The sequence below is a fragment of the Opisthorchis viverrini genome, assembly GCF_000715545.1.
Source record: "Opisthorchis viverrini unplaced genomic scaffold opera_v5_49, whole genome shotgun sequence".
In the NCBI taxonomy this organism is placed as follows: domain Eukaryota; kingdom Metazoa; phylum Platyhelminthes; class Trematoda; order Opisthorchiida; family Opisthorchiidae; genus Opisthorchis; species Opisthorchis viverrini.
The window spans coordinates 1,829,565-1,847,751 of NW_008751705.1; the positions used below are offsets into that span (position 1 = coordinate 1,829,565).

At 43.1% G+C, this 18,187-nt stretch overlaps 3 protein-coding genes across 3 annotated transcripts in view; 1 reads left to right on the top strand and 2 right to left on the bottom strand.

Annotated features, from left to right (window-relative positions):
• Positions 1–254: 254 nt before the first annotated feature.
• Positions 255–16,579, bottom strand: T265_03448 (hypothetical protein; the record flags this gene model as incomplete). The annotated part of the gene is made up of 2 exons (XM_009167932.1): positions 255–367; positions 16,294–16,579. The coding sequence occupies 2 exons, from the start codon at positions 16,577–16,579 to the stop codon at positions 255–257; spliced, it is 399 nt and encodes a 132-aa protein (XP_009166196.1).
• On the top strand, positions 16,386–17,165 carry T265_03449 (hypothetical protein; the record flags this gene model as incomplete). The annotated part of the gene is made up of 1 exon (XM_009167933.1): positions 16,386–17,165. The coding sequence occupies one exon, from the start codon at positions 16,386–16,388 to the stop codon at positions 17,163–17,165; it is 780 nt and encodes a 259-aa protein (XP_009166197.1).
• The window catches only part of T265_03450 (hypothetical protein), a gene marked incomplete at both ends in the record, with an annotated part of 108,787 nt that continues 107,188 nt past the window's right edge, over positions 16,589–18,187 (bottom strand). The window contains one exon of the mRNA XM_009167934.1: positions 16,589–16,875. Coding sequence (XP_009166198.1) covers positions 16,589–16,875 — 287 coding nt within the window. The remainder of the gene's footprint in view (positions 16,876–18,187) is intronic.

Genomic DNA, 18,187 nt, shown 5'->3' on the forward strand with positions numbered 1-18,187 from the left:
TATTTTCTGGGCGAATATAACGCTTCTCCAGCAGAGTTATCGCGGAATGGTACCCGTGACATTCTGCAATGAAGTCACACGCTGTAAGATCAGTGTGATACACGAGAGTTTCCAGTTTATTTAGACCTTCAGTCTTGATTGAGTTAATGTAGGCACTGAAGGTACTGAATCAGCGAGTTCACCGTTTTGTGAAATCTAGTTAGTGATGATCATCATGAAAAATTGTACGTCGTAGAATGTGATCCGTTTCTTTATTAGACAATTAGACTATTGCGGGAGGTGGGTCGCTCCATGTCGAGATTAGATGCAAGAGAGAATAGAAGGGTGTAGTGCACGCCGTAATCGCCTAATAATGACACCAAATAAGCTGAAAATGTAGGAAGAAAACTACCAACTAATGATACATGAAAAGTATGGTTTGTATTGCTATGACTGGGACTAAGTACATCTGGTGGCTGTTGGTTACCTCCTTAAGTCGGGTTTTCAAATGGACACCATTCACAGAATTCTGCGCTAACGTTCACCATATTCAGAACAATATTTTATTCTCGCTGTATTTGGAAGCGGATGAAGAGGAGTAAATCATCATCACGGTCGAATTTTGGATGCGCTACAACACATTTCAATCTCATTAACAGGCCAACTATATAACATTTTCTCGGTGTTGAATAGACACACCTATTTTTTTGTGACGAGTGATCATGGTGGTTAGACGCCCCCATATGCAGCGGAAATTCGGCGTCCAACTGCTGGGTACTGGTCACATCATTTATGACCTATGAACTAGTGGAGATCTCATGGTGAAATTCGGAAAGCTTACTCAAGAGCACCTTTGCAAGCTGTTCTTTGGTGACTCAAAGCGCGAATTTTGAGAGCGGTATCTCGAGACAGAGAACTTTGAAGATGTTTGGAGGTATCAGGCAGACTGTTATTTCTGTCATAATACTCAGGTGCCGTTTGTGTCCGTATTTTCTGCAGTAAAATTCTAGAGCCTTCAGGCAGCCTGGCAGATATCGCCCATATATTCCAACATTTACGACTCACGCACTGATGCTCCTGTAGTTTTCGGATGTTGGAGCAGTATTGTTGTTATCCACTTTGATCCCATCTCTGAGAGTTTGCAATTTCTAGAAATAGTGGGTGAGATTTTGATGTCAATGGCGGTTGCCGTTTGTTTCGCACACCCTTCACCATCATGCAAAGTAACATAATCAAAGCGTTGTTATATGCGGACATTTCATTGTTTTCAGGCTCCTTGATGAGGACAAGATTGTAGTTCACAACATGCCTTGTGGCGCACACACTGACTGCTATTTTTCAACTTTCATGCTGCTTTTTGTCTGATGTCAGTCACTTCCCCGATGCCACCCTCCCCCGCTGATCGCCCATTCTAACACTTTTCGACATTCAAAGAATTCGATTCTTGTTATGTTGTCCCTCGCCCTGGTTTGTCCAATTCATTACGTTGAATCAGAAGAGCAACAACAGACAAGACGCGTAACTCGTTTATTTGATCCTTTTCACAAGCATTACAACATATGTGATCACACGAATCGTATTCATACCGCGGGTCTTTAATAACGGTATTTTCTCAGCTTAGTCAGTCTGAAATTTCAAAGCTAGCGTTTCCGTCAGGACAAAAACCAGGGCTGCACAACGTGTATTAACGTCCAGAACCATGCCAAAAACATTCGTACAGGGCGTCACATACAAAGTATATGCAGAGATGTGGAGATTCCAACACCTCAATGCGGCACTGGTAACCGGCATTGGGCGGATAGTGGATAATGGCCGACTTTTGGTTCAACACTTTCAGCCAATCAGAGCTCGCCTTGATGCTGGACCGGTAAGCGGACCAATATTTTGACCATTCGTGTGTGGGATAGGCTACTTGGCTGTATAGCTGCGGTCTAACAGGGACCCATTACATTTGCCACGTATCCCAGATGTAATGAAATGGCTCTAAGCGAACTGGTTCGATATGTGGCTCGTTGAGTTGCTGGAGTGCCCTGTCCAGTTCTGAGTTTGTTCGTCAAAATAAATTGTGGACTGCGAACATTTAACCAATAACCAAGGTGACAATGGCAGTCATCATATGACACCATCAACTCGACTGGTGATGAAACATTTGAAGTTTTCAATGTCACCACTGGAGGCCAGAAAGGAGACCAACAGTGGTTCCCATTCGTAAAATACCCCACTTGTTCATTTGGTCTCGCTTAGACAAAGTCTAATTCAGGGTATCCTCCATGGATCGGAAACTCAACTACTCGTTATTCTCAAATGAACAGGCGCTAGTTTACTCAAGCACCCTGTAATGGCATTTTTTATTCCTTCCTTCAAAAAGCGAAAAGCGGTGACAATCTGATTTTTACCTTGGTGGTGTTCGAAATTCAACATAACTGAACATTCGTAGATAGGCGGTTTGTACGACTGTTGAAGTGCCGCAAGTTAGGTAGGACGATTTCGCCGAAATGAAAGATAAGCCGCCTTCTCAACAAGAGTATCGATTCTTCAGGATTTTTTAAAGATAAGCTAGAAAGACTATCGGACAACACGTAAGCTTTCATATAGATTAGAGGAGAATTTCACATGAGGTAGCAGAGCATATTCTCTAAGGGAGTCCTATTACCCCCCTTCCCCCAAAAAAGCTCCTCGGAGGAAAGCTACTTTCTCAGAAAGATCACAACATAGCTACCTAGCAGCCATCATCTAATGTGCACTCTACTGGAAAAGGAGTTATGTCCCTCTTGTGCCTGGATAAACTGAGTTATCTGGAGACAGAGAACCACGTTGAAATGCGGTATCTAATCGTTTACTGGAGCTTGGAATTTGGGGTGATCGTGAACCGGCTTATGGCTGGTGTTGAAGAGTGACCATGATAATCCCGTTGGTGAAATTTGCTGGAGCAGTAAAGAGAAGGGGAATAGACCAAGGCACGAGCTCGAACTAGAGGCCAAAACAGAAAATGGAATCAGTGATGAGTTATCGCGCACATAGGTACTAAGGAACAACTAAAGACCGTTTGAAAGACCGAGAAGGGTCTAACAGGCAACATCAAATTGCAAGGTGGGAAACAGTTCGGTCTTCCACAGTGAGGATACATTCTTCCTTGTTTATTGACTTGAAATTTTGCTTTCCATCTGTTACAAAAATCGTTTACTCTGTAAAATCCTGTTTGTGCACAATCAACAACCGAACGTCTCTCTAATCTCAGATGGAGGACGCTTCTCATCTGTCGTCCAACAGGGCTTGCATATGCTGCTTCATCATAATGAATAGCCTAAGCAACAAGGTACTCCAAACTGCATCAGTAGTATGTACTAACCAGCTTGTTTTTTCTTTCACAGATAAGTTGATCAGAGAGGATCCGACTAGCTGGATTCCGATAATCTTCTGATGCCTGTCAAGTGGAATCAACAACTGTTTATGCTGGCAAAGTAAATGCTGCCTGGTGGACAGAATTCGTGCTAATGTGGACGAAACAACTAAGCAAAGGGTACGACGAGCATGCATGTCGGATATGCCACGCGTGTCCAACTTAGAGACTTCATTTGCTGGCATGCGGAACGACAACCTATACACTGCCTCAGTCTGTTAAGGAAGTTGTCTACTAGAAGTTGCTATCAGCGGTGAGAATTCATCACCAGATAAGTGGGTGACCACCGCTGCAACCTGTCTTCCATCCATCTACTGTAAGTAGACAGACGCACGAAGGACCTTCTCAAATGAAGATAGACTGCTTCCTAGAAGACTTGGAAAAATAACTCTAGGTCATGGTCACGTTTCATGTTCCATCACAACGAAATACCTTTGCTACATCTGATGGCAGTGTGGTATATAAGTTTATAAGATGAAATAGCCTCAAGCAATTATGCGAGACGACAACTTGTAGCGAGTGTTTCGATTGCGCTTCAGACGAGCATAATTGTCGAACGGGTCTGAGCTCACTGGCCGACATAAGTCCTTTCCTCTTTCAAGCAGACTTGGGCTGAACGCAATAAGTCGACGTTCCTGTAGGTGTTGAGAATTTTCCTTTTCAATCTTTTATATAATTTCCTATTCTGCCCGAATAGAATCTGCCATTTTGCAAACTGTCTTTTTCCGCGAAAACTATTGCAACAACATTTGGTAAGGCAGCTGAGTTTTCAAGCTGAGGTTGAAATATTGTGGGGTTGAATCTATGATAGAACACTTTACAACCTAGTAACAGCTGATTTAACCAAGAATTTGGTGTGAATATATGCTCTTCCGGGTCCACAAGAAACTGAACGAGTTCTGGTAAGCTAAGAGTCCGTCGAATCTGGGACGAGGAAGTTCTTCAGTACGATCCACAACACAGCGGAAATCGGTTGTTGATCTGTTCGCCACGCTTGGTAGTTGGATTGCAGACGTTTCATCAATATTGTTTGTGTGGGGTTGAGTGGCCGAGTCACGCGGAAGATGTCATCTTGACCGGTGATGAAACGTTTGCAATCCAACTGCCAAGCTCGGAGAATAGACCAACAACCAATCAGCGCACCCGAGCTACCTATCTTCAGCAACATTGCCACAGCGGGAGTTCACTAAATTAGGTACCAAGAGTCAATGGATTTTAGGTAGCTGCGTTAAATGAGCCCGATTAGCCCCAGGGTATTATTATAGAGAACAGATATACACAGATTTGAGAAATTTTCAGAGATGTTGGTAATCAATAATCAGTTGACCAAAAAGCAATCGGCGTAGAAAAGAACGTCTTCTTAGTCTTTTCTTGCCAGATATCTTACCACTATGTTTTTTTAGATCGTGTACGATCTATCTTCACCATCAAGACTCGCTTGTCCTGAGATTTGCCAAATTAAATATTGCTCTCTGTTCAAGGGCAATCCGACCAAGAAGTTGGCTTGGACTTCATGATGCAGTAGTTTACGTCTTTTTAACTGGCCTAGTGGCCTGGCTAGACTGCAATCATGTGAATCTTCTGATTATCTGCCAAAAACTTATCTTTTCAACTACGATACCGAAAAGCAGGCATCTACAAGACCCTGTATACTCACTGCTCAAATCATCTGGCATTTTTATGATGGTGGCAATCCAGCGACCACTGAGTTCTGTTGCAGTGCCTTCGAAATCGCAGTTTGTCTGGTCAATCTTTCTTCTATTCACAACCCTTCCGCCCGTATAAACGGACTGGACAAACGTTACCCATCGCTGTTAGGTAGCCACACCCGAGTCCCCACTTGCTCGAGATCTGGTTTCAGCCAGTCGGCCTCAGCAACTTAGTACACGTTCTTTCTGAAGCGATGCTCAGAGTTCAGCCGGACATTGTGTGACATCGTGCATAGTCACACAATGGATGCACGGTTGATACACATTCCAGTTTTCCTCCAATTGTTTGTGTTGGGTAGTTTCAAATCAGCGTATATTAGTATCAAGCTTACTGTCGAACGAACATTTAGTTTTCTCTGATGTCAATATTCAAAAGAGAACCGACAGGACCATAGAAGGCAAAGTCCACAGACGGACTCGTATACTGAAACACAAGTGTGACCTAATTAGATAGCTGACTGAGACAGCAATGCCGATATGATCCTCTGACTGTTTACAGAGGAACTAAACTTCTTAGATCGCACATTCTTGCAGAGCGATTATCCGTCTATAGAGCAAAAACTAATGATTGTTCATTCCAGAAGAAACACACCCAGATAATGCTCTCGTTCAAAGGTGATTTCACGGCTGACAAAGAGTATGACTTTGATATCATATGCCGGATACTCTAAGCGATCACATCTAAAAGAAGCTTATGCAACCTCTGGACTTGAGTTGTTTTTAGCAAAAAATCCGGTTCTACAAATTTGTCTGACGTTGACTTCACTTGCGTACTTGATTCCGTGGCCCATACAGAATGTGCTTCCCACTCAACGCCCTACTGAAGGGTATCTATCCGTTATTCTCATATAGCCTTTTAAATTGATTCATTGGGTCATTTAAACTTGAAGTGCACTTGCCAAGAGGACTAGTCACAGAAAACAAGCTTTGTTCGCTAGCTTCATTCTTCTCCTGATTTTCACGGATATCCCAAATCACTCCATCGAGTTATTTGTCGTAAGAATTCTCTTGTGTATATTGGCCTTGCAATTTCAAATTTCATGAGAAGCATATTGCTCTCTGATCCCAATAAGAATGAAACGGGGTTATATGGTTACTCGTTTTTTTTCAAAAACAGTCGATTCACAAATTAGAATACATCAACAAAACGTGGAGGTCTCCCCAGGACCTTCAGAATTTTGAAAGTTGCTTCCTCTAAATGAGGCATATCCTCATAACTCGATGGGATATTGGCAAACAAGGAGTGACCAAGCAACATTGCAAAAATACAAACCTCCACAACCCCAATTTGAGTTGGTTTTGGAAAATCCGGCTTCTGATCGATGTTACGAATTAGACATTCTACTTCTAGATGACTTCGTATAAGCAACTGATTAATTCATTATATCTAGCCCTTTAACCAGAGCTGCAACCTTCGCCACGATAGATGAAGCTGTCCAAAAACATTTATTCGAAAATTTCCTATACAGGTTAGATGATGTCTCCCAATTGTCTACACATGTTATACAACTTCATCGGGACTCACGAGCTTGAAAATCAGTTCCTTCAGCCTCACGGCAGTTTGCGAAATCTTGACGCTCCTGCCTGAGGTCCAGACAGGGGTGCTCGGAATCTCAGAGGTTTGGTTTGAACAACGAACCCAACAGTAAATACCTCTAACCTTGACCTCTTGATCATCGAAAGCGCAAGAGATCTGCGATTCCACTACATGGCACAGCTTTTGTTTCAGAGATTGCGGTACTACGTAATCAGTTCTTCAGTACAAACTCATGAATAAACTTTTGCATATCCTCACTGACAGACGATTATACTCGTCTGTCTTACATCTCCGTCTGGATGCCAAAATTAACATATGGGGTAAAGTTTGTCGTGGACAGATCGTTGAGAAATCAATATCAATTTGTCGCTACGTGTTTCACGTCGTGAACACAAGTCACCTCCCCGTTGATGAACGACTTCGCTTGTACATTCTGAGTATGCGTGTTACACCTAACTTACAATCTCGCACATACACATTCTTGTTTCAAAGGCTTGACTGGTGATTGGAATGGTTACAGTAACGCTGTCATTAAAGAGTTAAATTTGCAATTCATACCTTCATTGGACGTTAAGCAATCGTGTAGTCCAGCTTCCAACTCGAATGGCAAGCTTGCTAACGACGTATTTTTAGTTTTGAATGAGCAATTGACCTTACCAGGTCGGGCCTCATTTTCCACCCCTTACAATGATTGACCTCGAATTCATGCAAATAACCATGTTCAGTGGGATCTATCAAACTCACCACCTGTCACAATCCACTGAATGACGTTGCCTTAAAACCAGTGGTAAGCTGACGGATGCGTAAACGACATTTCTAATGCCCACTCCTGTGTTACCCAGGCGCGCACACATAGTTGCTGTCTGAAGAGACTTCCCTGTCCTGAGAACACAGTGCAATGGTCTGAGCTATTTAAGATGTCATGGGTTGTTGGCCTTTTTAACGCTACAGACAAAGCAGGGCACTGATATTGCTGAAAACAACTTGAGTTCTAAAAGAAACAAACAGTTCTCTTAGCCACTAGTTGACAGGTGTATCCATGAGCAAATCGTGATGATTTGGGAACGGTCTGCATTCAAAACTTCTACGATGGTGACGTAGATAGAATACAGTAACGTTTTTGTTGCTGGATGGGCGCACATAATTTTTTTACTTTAGGAATTCGCAGTTTAAACCACCCTCCTGGACTTTGAATGACCTCATGAGCGAGGATTTTGTTAAGTGGGAGACAAGTTAGATTTTTTCGCCACACTGTAGAATAGGTCTGTCAATCAAGTTTGAATCTTTTAGGCGTTTTGTGCGATGTCTGCTGCTGTTGATTCCTGACAAGAAACAAAGAGCTGTAGAATGCTTCTTGTTTTTTTCATCATGAGTTGAATTCACTTGTAGAATGAAAGGTGTCCACTCCATACCTATCCAAATATAATTCGAATATACAGTTACTTCCCAAAGTCGTACGTCCTTCCAGCGATTACAATACTGATACTGATTCTCCATGTATGAAACCGTTGGATTCATTGGGTGCTGTTGATCCTGGGTCCACTAATCCAACTAAGAAAACGAACTACGTCTATTCAGAATACCTCCCGAGATAATGTTTCGGATCTACTCCACTGTAAAGTAATGAACCACATTCTGACGACTAGTCAAATCCTACCTCTCCAAGAGCAGTCTAATAATAATGTTAGTGGTCGAAGGTAGAAGAGTCCCTTTGCTCTTTCGGCGGGGAGAGCATAACCTATGGAACGTAAGGGTACTGGGCGTTCTTTAAGATATCCCGCTCATTAGATTGAATGATCGTTTGAGAGAACATCTGTATAGCTAGTTGTCACTTCCCGGTAAAACCAAGTATGCGCAATCAATGAGCCGCACTGAAATGGGTGGGCAGACATCATTCTGTGTTCGTAACAGTATCCAGGTAACATCTCAGTGAATACTTTGAAGCGCCACACAATCAGTTATCAGCCGGTGTCCATTCGCACAGCCGCAAAGCACACCAGTTTTTTTCTATTTTCTGTGAGTCCCAGTACATGAGGAAACGACGACAGCTTGCTGGTCGAAGTGATAAATCTGTAGCTGAGTAGACTTATAACAAGATAGCCGGGTGTTCCAAAAGGGCTCCCTTTCATTAACAACGGTTAACATAACAAAAAGGGCTGGCATCAGTGTGGCTTGAATCTTGTGTCCTGTTAAGAAGCGGAAAACGGAAGAAAAGAGAAAAAATATTGCTTTCAATCGTAGCAAATTTTCTTCATGCACAATCAGCACTTAGTCTCTTGGTTGCAAGATATTCAAATAAGAGACGAATGCGGGCTAGAGCACTGTTTTTTTTTGAAGAGGTGCGAGTTTGAGTCCGCTTTACATCATGCATCAGATCACAAATTGCAGAAACTTGTCCAGACTTGCTCTCTTCAATGCTTCAATGACTTTATTTCTCGTCAAAAACGATATGTGTATTAAAATGATCGGGTTTCGGTCAAGCAGGCGAAGTCTCAGGTGAAGTCTCATGATGGACAGATATGATTGTCACATCTGGGACTTCTGTCGAAACGGAAAGACTGGATGAATTACTTGTTCCTACACCGTAGCAGTGTGGCACTGAAGCTCCTCGTTCCTTCCATTTTATAAGAGATTTGTTTGTAGAAAGATTTCCTACTAAAAATCGATCTAGCATGACATAAGAACACCAGTATTCTTCAACTTCAAGATCGCCTACACATGCGAGCCATTTTCTCACCGCGATGTGGTCCAGTCAACCGAAAGCATGAGTAAGAAGTCACGTGATGCAATTTAGTCTCCATTTCGTTCTGCTCCTCGGTGACAGGCGAGCGGAGAGAAGCGAATCACCAGCTGCTCACACACCAGTTCAAACAGCGGAATGGTTTCTACAGCATGTCTGATTGGTGGACAAACTCGAGCCGTCGTCACGCGCGTGAAGCTTTGGAAAAACGCGACCCACACACCTCCAATTGACCTTGACCGAAGTCCTAAACAGCCAAGTCAGTCGCTGCCGCGAGTTGTGCGTCGACTCTGTGACCAGGCCAGCCTAACCAACCAATTATGCAGGCATCAGTCTACCTCGGCCGTTTGTGCTTCTGTCCATCGTATACTACAGCCGCCGGTAGATGAGCGGTTTTACCGGGGTAGGAGGAATGTACCTATGGAACTCCATCCGTCACATTTACGTGATTTTCCCTCGGTTTTGGAGTTCAAAACTGCGGTCGATTGGAAACCATAACTCTATCGTCCTCACAAAAAGACCGTCTTATAGCGTAACTCGAAAACTGAATTTTCCGTTTCAGAAAGGCTTGATAAACACTCGGGGACTCAACGCTGAATAACATTCCCATTTTGACACAGGCTTTGTAAACCGAAATACAACGATTGTATCTTCTTTCCAGAGAGCACTTTGGAAGCTGTGGCCAGTAGACCGAGCAGCTCCCGGTGATTTTTGCACAATGCTATTGTACCCTTTTTCGGAGCAGGAATCACCGTCGAGGTGCTGCATTCTGTAGTTCAGCTTTTCGGATTCCAGATACTTTGAAGTAGTCGTCAGGATATTCAAGAAAGACTTGCCACCAATTCTGGAAGCGTGCAGGAAGCAAAGCGTCTGGAATAGATGCTGAAGCATAGGATTTACAAGATTAACTTTCGTTGTAGGCTAATGTCGACGTTCCACTCGAAGTCATTTGCTCATTCCTGAAGTTGAGCTGATAGGGACCAGTTGCAAGTCACAGGGTGTGAGGTTTGACAATTTGTGCTGGCTAGAAACATGACTGAAGATGCCGTTCACGACTGTCCGTGCAGTGAGCATCACTCCTGAATCAGCCGTCATAATGGGCCTGCTCACACCATAATCAGTCGAACTGGGTGTTCGTGTCACCCGCCAGAATAACTATAGCTGAACTTCTCGATGGTTGAAATAATGGTGACTAACCTCAATAGACATTGTCTTTCGCAACCTCACAGCCGCCTTCTGTCGGAGCGTACCCTGACACAACAAATAAGCACCGTTTACCACGTCGAGATGCGTCAATCTTAAGCCAGTCAACGAAACAACAAGAAGATGATTATTTAATAGGATATCCAGTCCAATAAAGCGTATTCAGCAATCGGGCTAAGCAGAATTCTTGCGCTGCAGATACCACGAGCGATTGCATTGAAGTCACCAGAGATCCGAATAGTAAATGACGAGGTTACTGGGCTTGTTCCGTGCGGTTTTAAGTGTGTGTCTGAAGTGGGGTCTTGGATGCAAGTTTCTGGACTACAGTATGCTTCTACTGAAAGATGAACATAGGTTTCAGCAACAGCTACTTATTTCCAAATACAAAACATTGCGGAAAAGTTAAAAGTGGCGATGTGAAAGAGACCCCTTGAATAAGATAGGAGTTTCAGAAGAGCTTGGTAAACAATCGGTAGTTTTTATTTGGGCAACGTTTCGCTTTTGGCACAAAAGCTTAAGGCGACTCCCCGAATGTTCATTAATTTTGTTCTACTTGAGCCCGAAGCGGACAGAACTCGGTAAATATACTCATTTGCATATCAGCTTAGTTTTCACTTAGGCGACTCCCCGAATATTCATCAATTTTATGTTCTACTTGAGCCCGAATCGGACAGAACTCGGTAAATACACTCATTTGCATATCAGCTTAGTTTTCACTGAAGACTCAACTGAATCTCTCGTTTATGCTATTTTTCGACTGAACATGCTACACAAAAGCCTCCTCATGTCTCAGTCGGTGTGATATTCGAGATATCGCAGTGTAGGTTCATACAGGGAAACTTCTCACGAGGTTGCTGAAAACTCTTTTACAGCCCACGACCAAAAGTGTTTGTTTTGTTTAATTTTACTGGGCAGAAGTTTAGATATCGAACAACTGCCGGGATTTTGGTAACTGACGGATCAGAAACACTTGTTTCAGGGATGTGTTGAGAGGGGTCTATTCGGTAGTGGCCCTAGGAAACCCTTAACATTGACCAGATTTCATACTTTTCGGAAGCCAAACTATAAAAAAAACACTATACCATGTACAGTTAGCTCAACAACACAACACCAGGGTAATAAACCTGATGGTGCTTAATAGAACTAAGCTGCTTCAAAAGCCATATCAAAGGCAGTTTTCCATTTCCGAAAACTCATGGATAATTCTGGGCTTAGCTCTGGCTACACAACAACAATGAAGCCATCGCGGCTTGAAAGAGAAAAATTCGTTTAAAAAAGTTAGATACTGTGAGGTATTACCCCACAGGCATGACATCGTGATGATAGACCACTCTGCCCTCGTTCGAGGACAAGAGCCGTTGTCAATTTTTAAAAAGTCAACACTTCCTTGATTCAATGCTCCTCATCCCGACTGAACAAAAATGGGTTTGTTGCTTAGTCTCTCAATAGAATAGTCTAATGACTGGATAGTGAAGGCATGATAGCGACTCTGTGAAGAATGGAACTGGAGTGCTGTTAACTATTAGAAACGTCTGCATCGACCTCACCGCCTCATCATTTTGGTTTGCTTATACAACATTTTTTACTATACTTACCCTTTCTGAGTGCTTATGGATTTTATTCACTCCATTTTTAGTCTTTGCGATGTGACTGTCGTTCGGTTTTCGGCTTAGTAAGTTGATACTCCCGTGTTCGACAACGGTTGTCCACTATTTAGGGCACTGAACACTAAGAATATGGGGGTATTCAAGAAAACGGTAAGGATGTGTTATGGTAGTATAGTGAGCTATGACACTCAGAAGCTACATGAAACCCAAGTACAACTGGGAAGACAACAGATATTAGGGAGATGGTCCCACTAGCGAGGTGATGACATCTAGCACAGTGAATATCATTGGTGAGAAGTCGACTGTTTTGCTGCTGTACTTTGTACGTCTTGTAAAACGGATTGAAGGCAATGAATGGGGTCCCCAACAAAGTTTCTTATTTGTGGTGGACTTTGCCTCCTTTCTGGAGTGAGATCATCAAAGATCTGAAATCCGACTTCTAGAGAATGTAACCGCATAGAAAATATTGATAGTTTCCTGTCTGAGATTGAAGTACAGAATATGGCTGAATATTATACTCATCTGCAACCTGCTTCATCAAGCAGAAAAACTGTTGACGAAGCACTTCTTGAGCGAGACTTGGTTTAACTCGAATTACTCCATTACACCTTCCCATTAAGAGTGATATCAACTCACCATGCGCTCAGATCAATGGAGAAACGACCAGTCACGCCAAACCGCTTGTCGTTATGCCAAGCCCATGTTTTCAAGTGACAAGATAACATAGATGTTGTATCTTGAGCTGGCCGAGCTATTGGTTACGCCTGCACTGAGCCTGCCAGACTACGCGATAGGGCGAAGACAGAGAACTGGGGACACGGCTGTATTGCCAGGACAAAACGTACAGAGCGTCTGCGTAAATATATAGGATAACTACTTGGCCAAATATGGTCATTCACTTGTTCGCTCTGTACAGCCAATGGTGGTGGTCCGGTCGTGAACATTCTCAGGCCCACTACGCTGGTCGTGTGTTGCTAAGCCGTGTTTCGTGGGAGCCGCCAACTCACCTACTTTCCGGAAGTGTCGAACCGATGGTGACATTGGGGATGCGTCACTCTCTGCACATGTGCTTTTTCTTCTGTCTGGGCGCGCCCTGACAATAGATGTCGTCATTCGCTTTGTGGAAATTCTCACGATGTGTTTTCTAGCAACCCTGTGAAAAGAGACCTATGACTCGTCAAGTACTTGCACAAAAGATTTGAACTAATTCTGAGAGAGGCCATAATTGGTGGCTAGCATGTTACACCCAACAATCTTCGAAAGTTCTCAGGAGGATTTATAATACGGTATTCTAACTCTGTAAGAAGCTCTCTTCTAGGATTTGTATTGAGGAAAATTATGGTTCACAGTTCTTATTAATATTTTTCGTGCGATTTGATGGAGCTGCCTAAGGAACGGCTAAAATAATGTTTCTTTCGCGGAACCTCTAGTGAGTTTCGCAAAAGTTAAATAGTACACCGAGTCTTTTGTATTCGACTGCACACATTTTTTCCTGAACTACAGTAGACTCCTCACAGTGGGAAAGGTATTCACAGTACGGAGAAGCAAATAGCCACTACTACGCACATTCATACAATCGTACCAAGATCAGGTTCGTCTCAAGAAAGGTCGTATGTTAAAACGAGTTTTGTTCATGGGACTTCCACTTATTCACTAATCTGTTTCGTCCAGTTGTCACTTTTGCAATGAGAAGTATCCAAGTTTGGTAGCGTTCGTTGCACTTTGCTGACTGTCATCCGTAACAATAACATTATAGGGATATTTTCATGGTGGTGTAACAGTGTATTTTCATACTCTGCTGATTGGTAGAGTCAGTAAATTCGTCCTGATAATGCCTGTTTGAAGACGTGATCTAACCTAATGAAACCAGAAGTACGCTCTGGTTAAGTAGGTGAGCTCAATCATAATTCAGCCAGAATCTCATCTATTTCTCTCATTCATCTGGTGAATAAACACGGATCTGTGCTTTCTGACCTGCCTGAACATCCTACAAAATTTAGCCCCTAATCGCACAGCTCAATGTAATCAGCCGCCGTCATTCGGTTTGCACGAAACGCATCCTTATGAACTTTTAAACCTCGGTCAAGGTTTCAATGCATGGCGAAATGAGGTCTGTCTAGTCGGGTTTGCGCATGTTGACGATAAGAGAGTTTGAACGAGACGGATTGATTACGTCACAGTTTCCTGAATTCAACTGGTTCGTCCGGTTGTTATAGCCAATAGGCTTCGAATTGGTCAGATGTGTGATGAACAAGCGCATGATTAATACCCATGCTCTCTCACACACAGACACGGTCTAGGGGGGTTGAATTTAAATCAGCCTTGTTGACTGTGCACACGTATTCTGTTTGCACACAATTCGTCTTCGACACGGTCGTCACGTCATGCGAACAGGAAATCTTGACATCTCCTGTGTTCTTCCTGTTGGCCTGAACCTCCAGTGCTAAGGACAAGGCTAACCAGACTAACGCTGGATTTCCTTGATGCTGTCGGAACCAATCACATTCCAGTGTGAAGAAACCAGTCCGTTCGTGACCCTAATGACTATCTGTCACGATCACGTGTCTCAGCTGATGACAAATCAGTTCGTGGTAGGCCGTCGAACATCTCACGGACTGAGGCAGTTGATGGAGGTTTGATATTGGATAAACGCGCGTGAGTTGACCATTTTTTCCTGCTCCCGTCACATTATCGAGGGTTTTTCTCAACTTATACCAATGTAAGACTAGTGTCTGAATTCCCTGAAACAACATGGCAGTTTTTCCTAAATCCCTAAACCCATTTATAGTGTAGAAGGCCATTAATTAAGTGTTTTGGATAACGTGTTTGTTCTTCTGGAACTGTCCTTAGACTGCTGAGATGTCCTGTTTTTCGTTACAGTGTCACATTATTTGGGATAAGCAGCTTCTTGAAAGCCTCAGATGGTGGTCACTGTTGGTTGGCAGTCGAGAGGGGAATAGCACAAATGTTTGACCCTAGGTTTTCTGACGACCTAGCTATCCTGTCTAGGTTTGGAGGAATGACTTAAATGAATTTCAGCTGAATCTCTTGTTTTGGTATTCTTCAACTGCACACAGATCAAATCATATTTAATTTGGTACGACATCACAGTGTGCTTTCTTGATAAAACTCTACTGGTAAGGTTGCTGAACGCTCTTTCACAGCCCACGACCGGTTTCAAGTTTTTTTGGCTCATCTGATGGGCGCGGTCTCCGAATTTTCCAAAAACACTGATTTTCCTTCTGAAAGACGGACTACTCATCCGAATCGGCCAGTTTCCCATCGGTCACCTAAGTTGACCTTTCCAGCGTACGGGAACACAACCACATGGTTGGGTTTGGGAATTCACAGTGGGCAACCCAAACAGGCAGCTGAGTAACGTCAATCGACGTTGCGAACATCCGTGTTTAACGGATGTTTAAAGATGCTACTTCAGAATTACCCTACGTTGTTAATTGTTGATAGAAGTCAAAAGTGCTCGACAGCTCTTTGGTCAAACTGAATTTTTTACTCACTGATCGTACAAAATCTGGAGGACAGACTCCCGTAATGTAAAGATTAGAAATGCACAATAGAACAAATGCTGCTTAATACTGGAGATATCTTTGTACATGGCTCTGTGCGACTCTTTTCCAAAGCAGCTTTTTCTCTTGTATAAAACCCGTAGAAGTTGCTACATCAAACTTTGCGAAGATCTCTCGTGTCATTGGGTCGAAACTTCCGTTTTGGGGCATACTAGCATAGTAGTGAATGATCATTACGGTCGTTTAGAAGAACTAATTCGTCATCCTGCTAGTACCAAAATACATCAGCAGACGCGAGCATGCAGAGCACCAATTGGTCTTCAGACCAACACTTTCACGTCCAGTCTCACAGAAAATAGCTCAATTTAGAGGTTTGATTACGTGGTACTATCACACTTGTTCAGATTAGGCAGCTTGGTAAATGAGTGCCATAACTGGAATGATTTGATTGTTCCACGACAAACTTTCGACGGAACTATTTAGTTTTTGTCTCAATATGGAAGGCGAGCAACACCAAAAATGTGGAAAAATCTACATTCGTGCACTATATGTATTGTATCTTTAGCGGAATTTGCATGATTAGTCCTGTCTTACGGTTTTCCGTTCTCTTTTCTTTCGGACTGCAACAGAAAGTATTCATCTGGAACAAACTACACTGAGCATAAACACCAAAAAACCGTTCAGAAATGTTTGGCAACTCTTCAATCTCTGCCACATCATCTCTGTCCTCACTGACTTCGGAGAGTTCAGATGTTATGTTCTCCTCCCAGTCGAATACGGCAGCTGCAGGTAACAGGAGCGAGCAAAGATTGACTTCCGAATTACGATTTGGTCGATGGATTGAACGGGAAACTTCTTCGGTTGATGCAGATGACACCATTGATAATGGTTACGATGTCCCAATGGGTGGTTTCAGATGGGACGCTTCGGGACAAGAGTTGTCAGCTTCACATTTTCCCGTAGATCCAGCAGATTTTGATCTTATCGAAGTCCCAACTGACAACGAGTCACCGCCATATTCTTCACTTGATCCCATACGGACTATCCAAAATTCCCAACCAAATTCATATACAAACTGCCTCATACCCAATACACCATCCGGCCATCCTCCCCTGTCTGTTTCCAGGTCGAACGTTAACTTCGACTCCTTTTTATCTGGTCCTCGTTGCCCTTCCGCTGAAAGCGAAACAACACCAACCAAGCCTTATTCGGGTACTAATCCAGCACATGCAGCCTTGCCTTCCTTAATCCGAAATTCCTGTGGTATTCCACGAGAAACTGCACAGTCCCATTTACTCAACCGATATCCTGTTCATCCCACTCCACCCCGCAATCATTCCGGATTCAACTTGGAGGAGCACAGTAACGACACAGATCAGCCCACTCTTCTTGAGTTGACCGGCGATGTACGGACAGTAGACATGCAGGCACTGGATCAATTACCGATTAGAACCTGGTTACTCTGAGTCCAGTAGGATTTCACTCCGATACGCCTCTGTGACGAATGACTTCGATAGACCAGTGGATTTTTTCCCTAGAAGAATGCTTTTTTATTGTTACTGATCTCACGCTAACTTGTAAAATAGAAAATATTGAATCAGTCGGTTATACAGAAATATTCCTTTATGCTTTTTGTTGTCTACTCAGAGTAACTTACATTTCCGCATTTATTTATTCAGTTACTAGGTGTATGAAATGATAATCTGTTAATCAGTCAGTTTTTGCGACTTGTAGAATCCACAATCGATATTTTTTCATACAGATTCAAATGTAGCTATCCGTGTGAACTTGTAAGAGAAAATTTTGCACCGTTTTTCACGTAGATGCCTTGCCTTTCCTTCACTCATTCTGAACGGAAGGGTGTACATGTAATCGTCTCCTTGTCGGAAATAACCGATGAATTAATAAAGTAATTAACAGAGACGCGACGTCTTTAATTTCCTGTTGATGGCGTATGGAGATGCATCTTATGAGCGCTTGTAAGGTATTCTGTATAATCAACGCGCATCGACCGACACGATTTAACTATATGTCGGTCATTATGTATCATTCTTCAGCATCATGCTGCTTTTCAAGTTCCAGTTGTTTCTTCCGTTAATTCTGATGCATAGCCAGTGTGGTCTTTTTTCGGCTTGACTGCACAGAATCAGCGTTTATTCCTCACATTCTGGAGCGATTCGCTATTGTGAGTATCCGGATAATTAGAACACTGATCTCACGCAAAACTGATGCCAGTAAACCCTACTATACCAGCCACCAGTATTACTCAGCTGAGTGCGGAATTGCAGCTGGTCTAGGCAACCGATCCTAATGGCTCAGCCAAACAGCACGGGAGACGATATCTGATCGCCGATTGGTGATTTGCTCACATTCCTTAGAAGGCAGCTTAGGCAGTTGCGGGATGAACCCACGATACGGGTAAACAATTGAAGTATGGCAAGTGTTGTGTCGTCACTCCGTCAGATCTTTCGAAAGTTGCATCGCAACC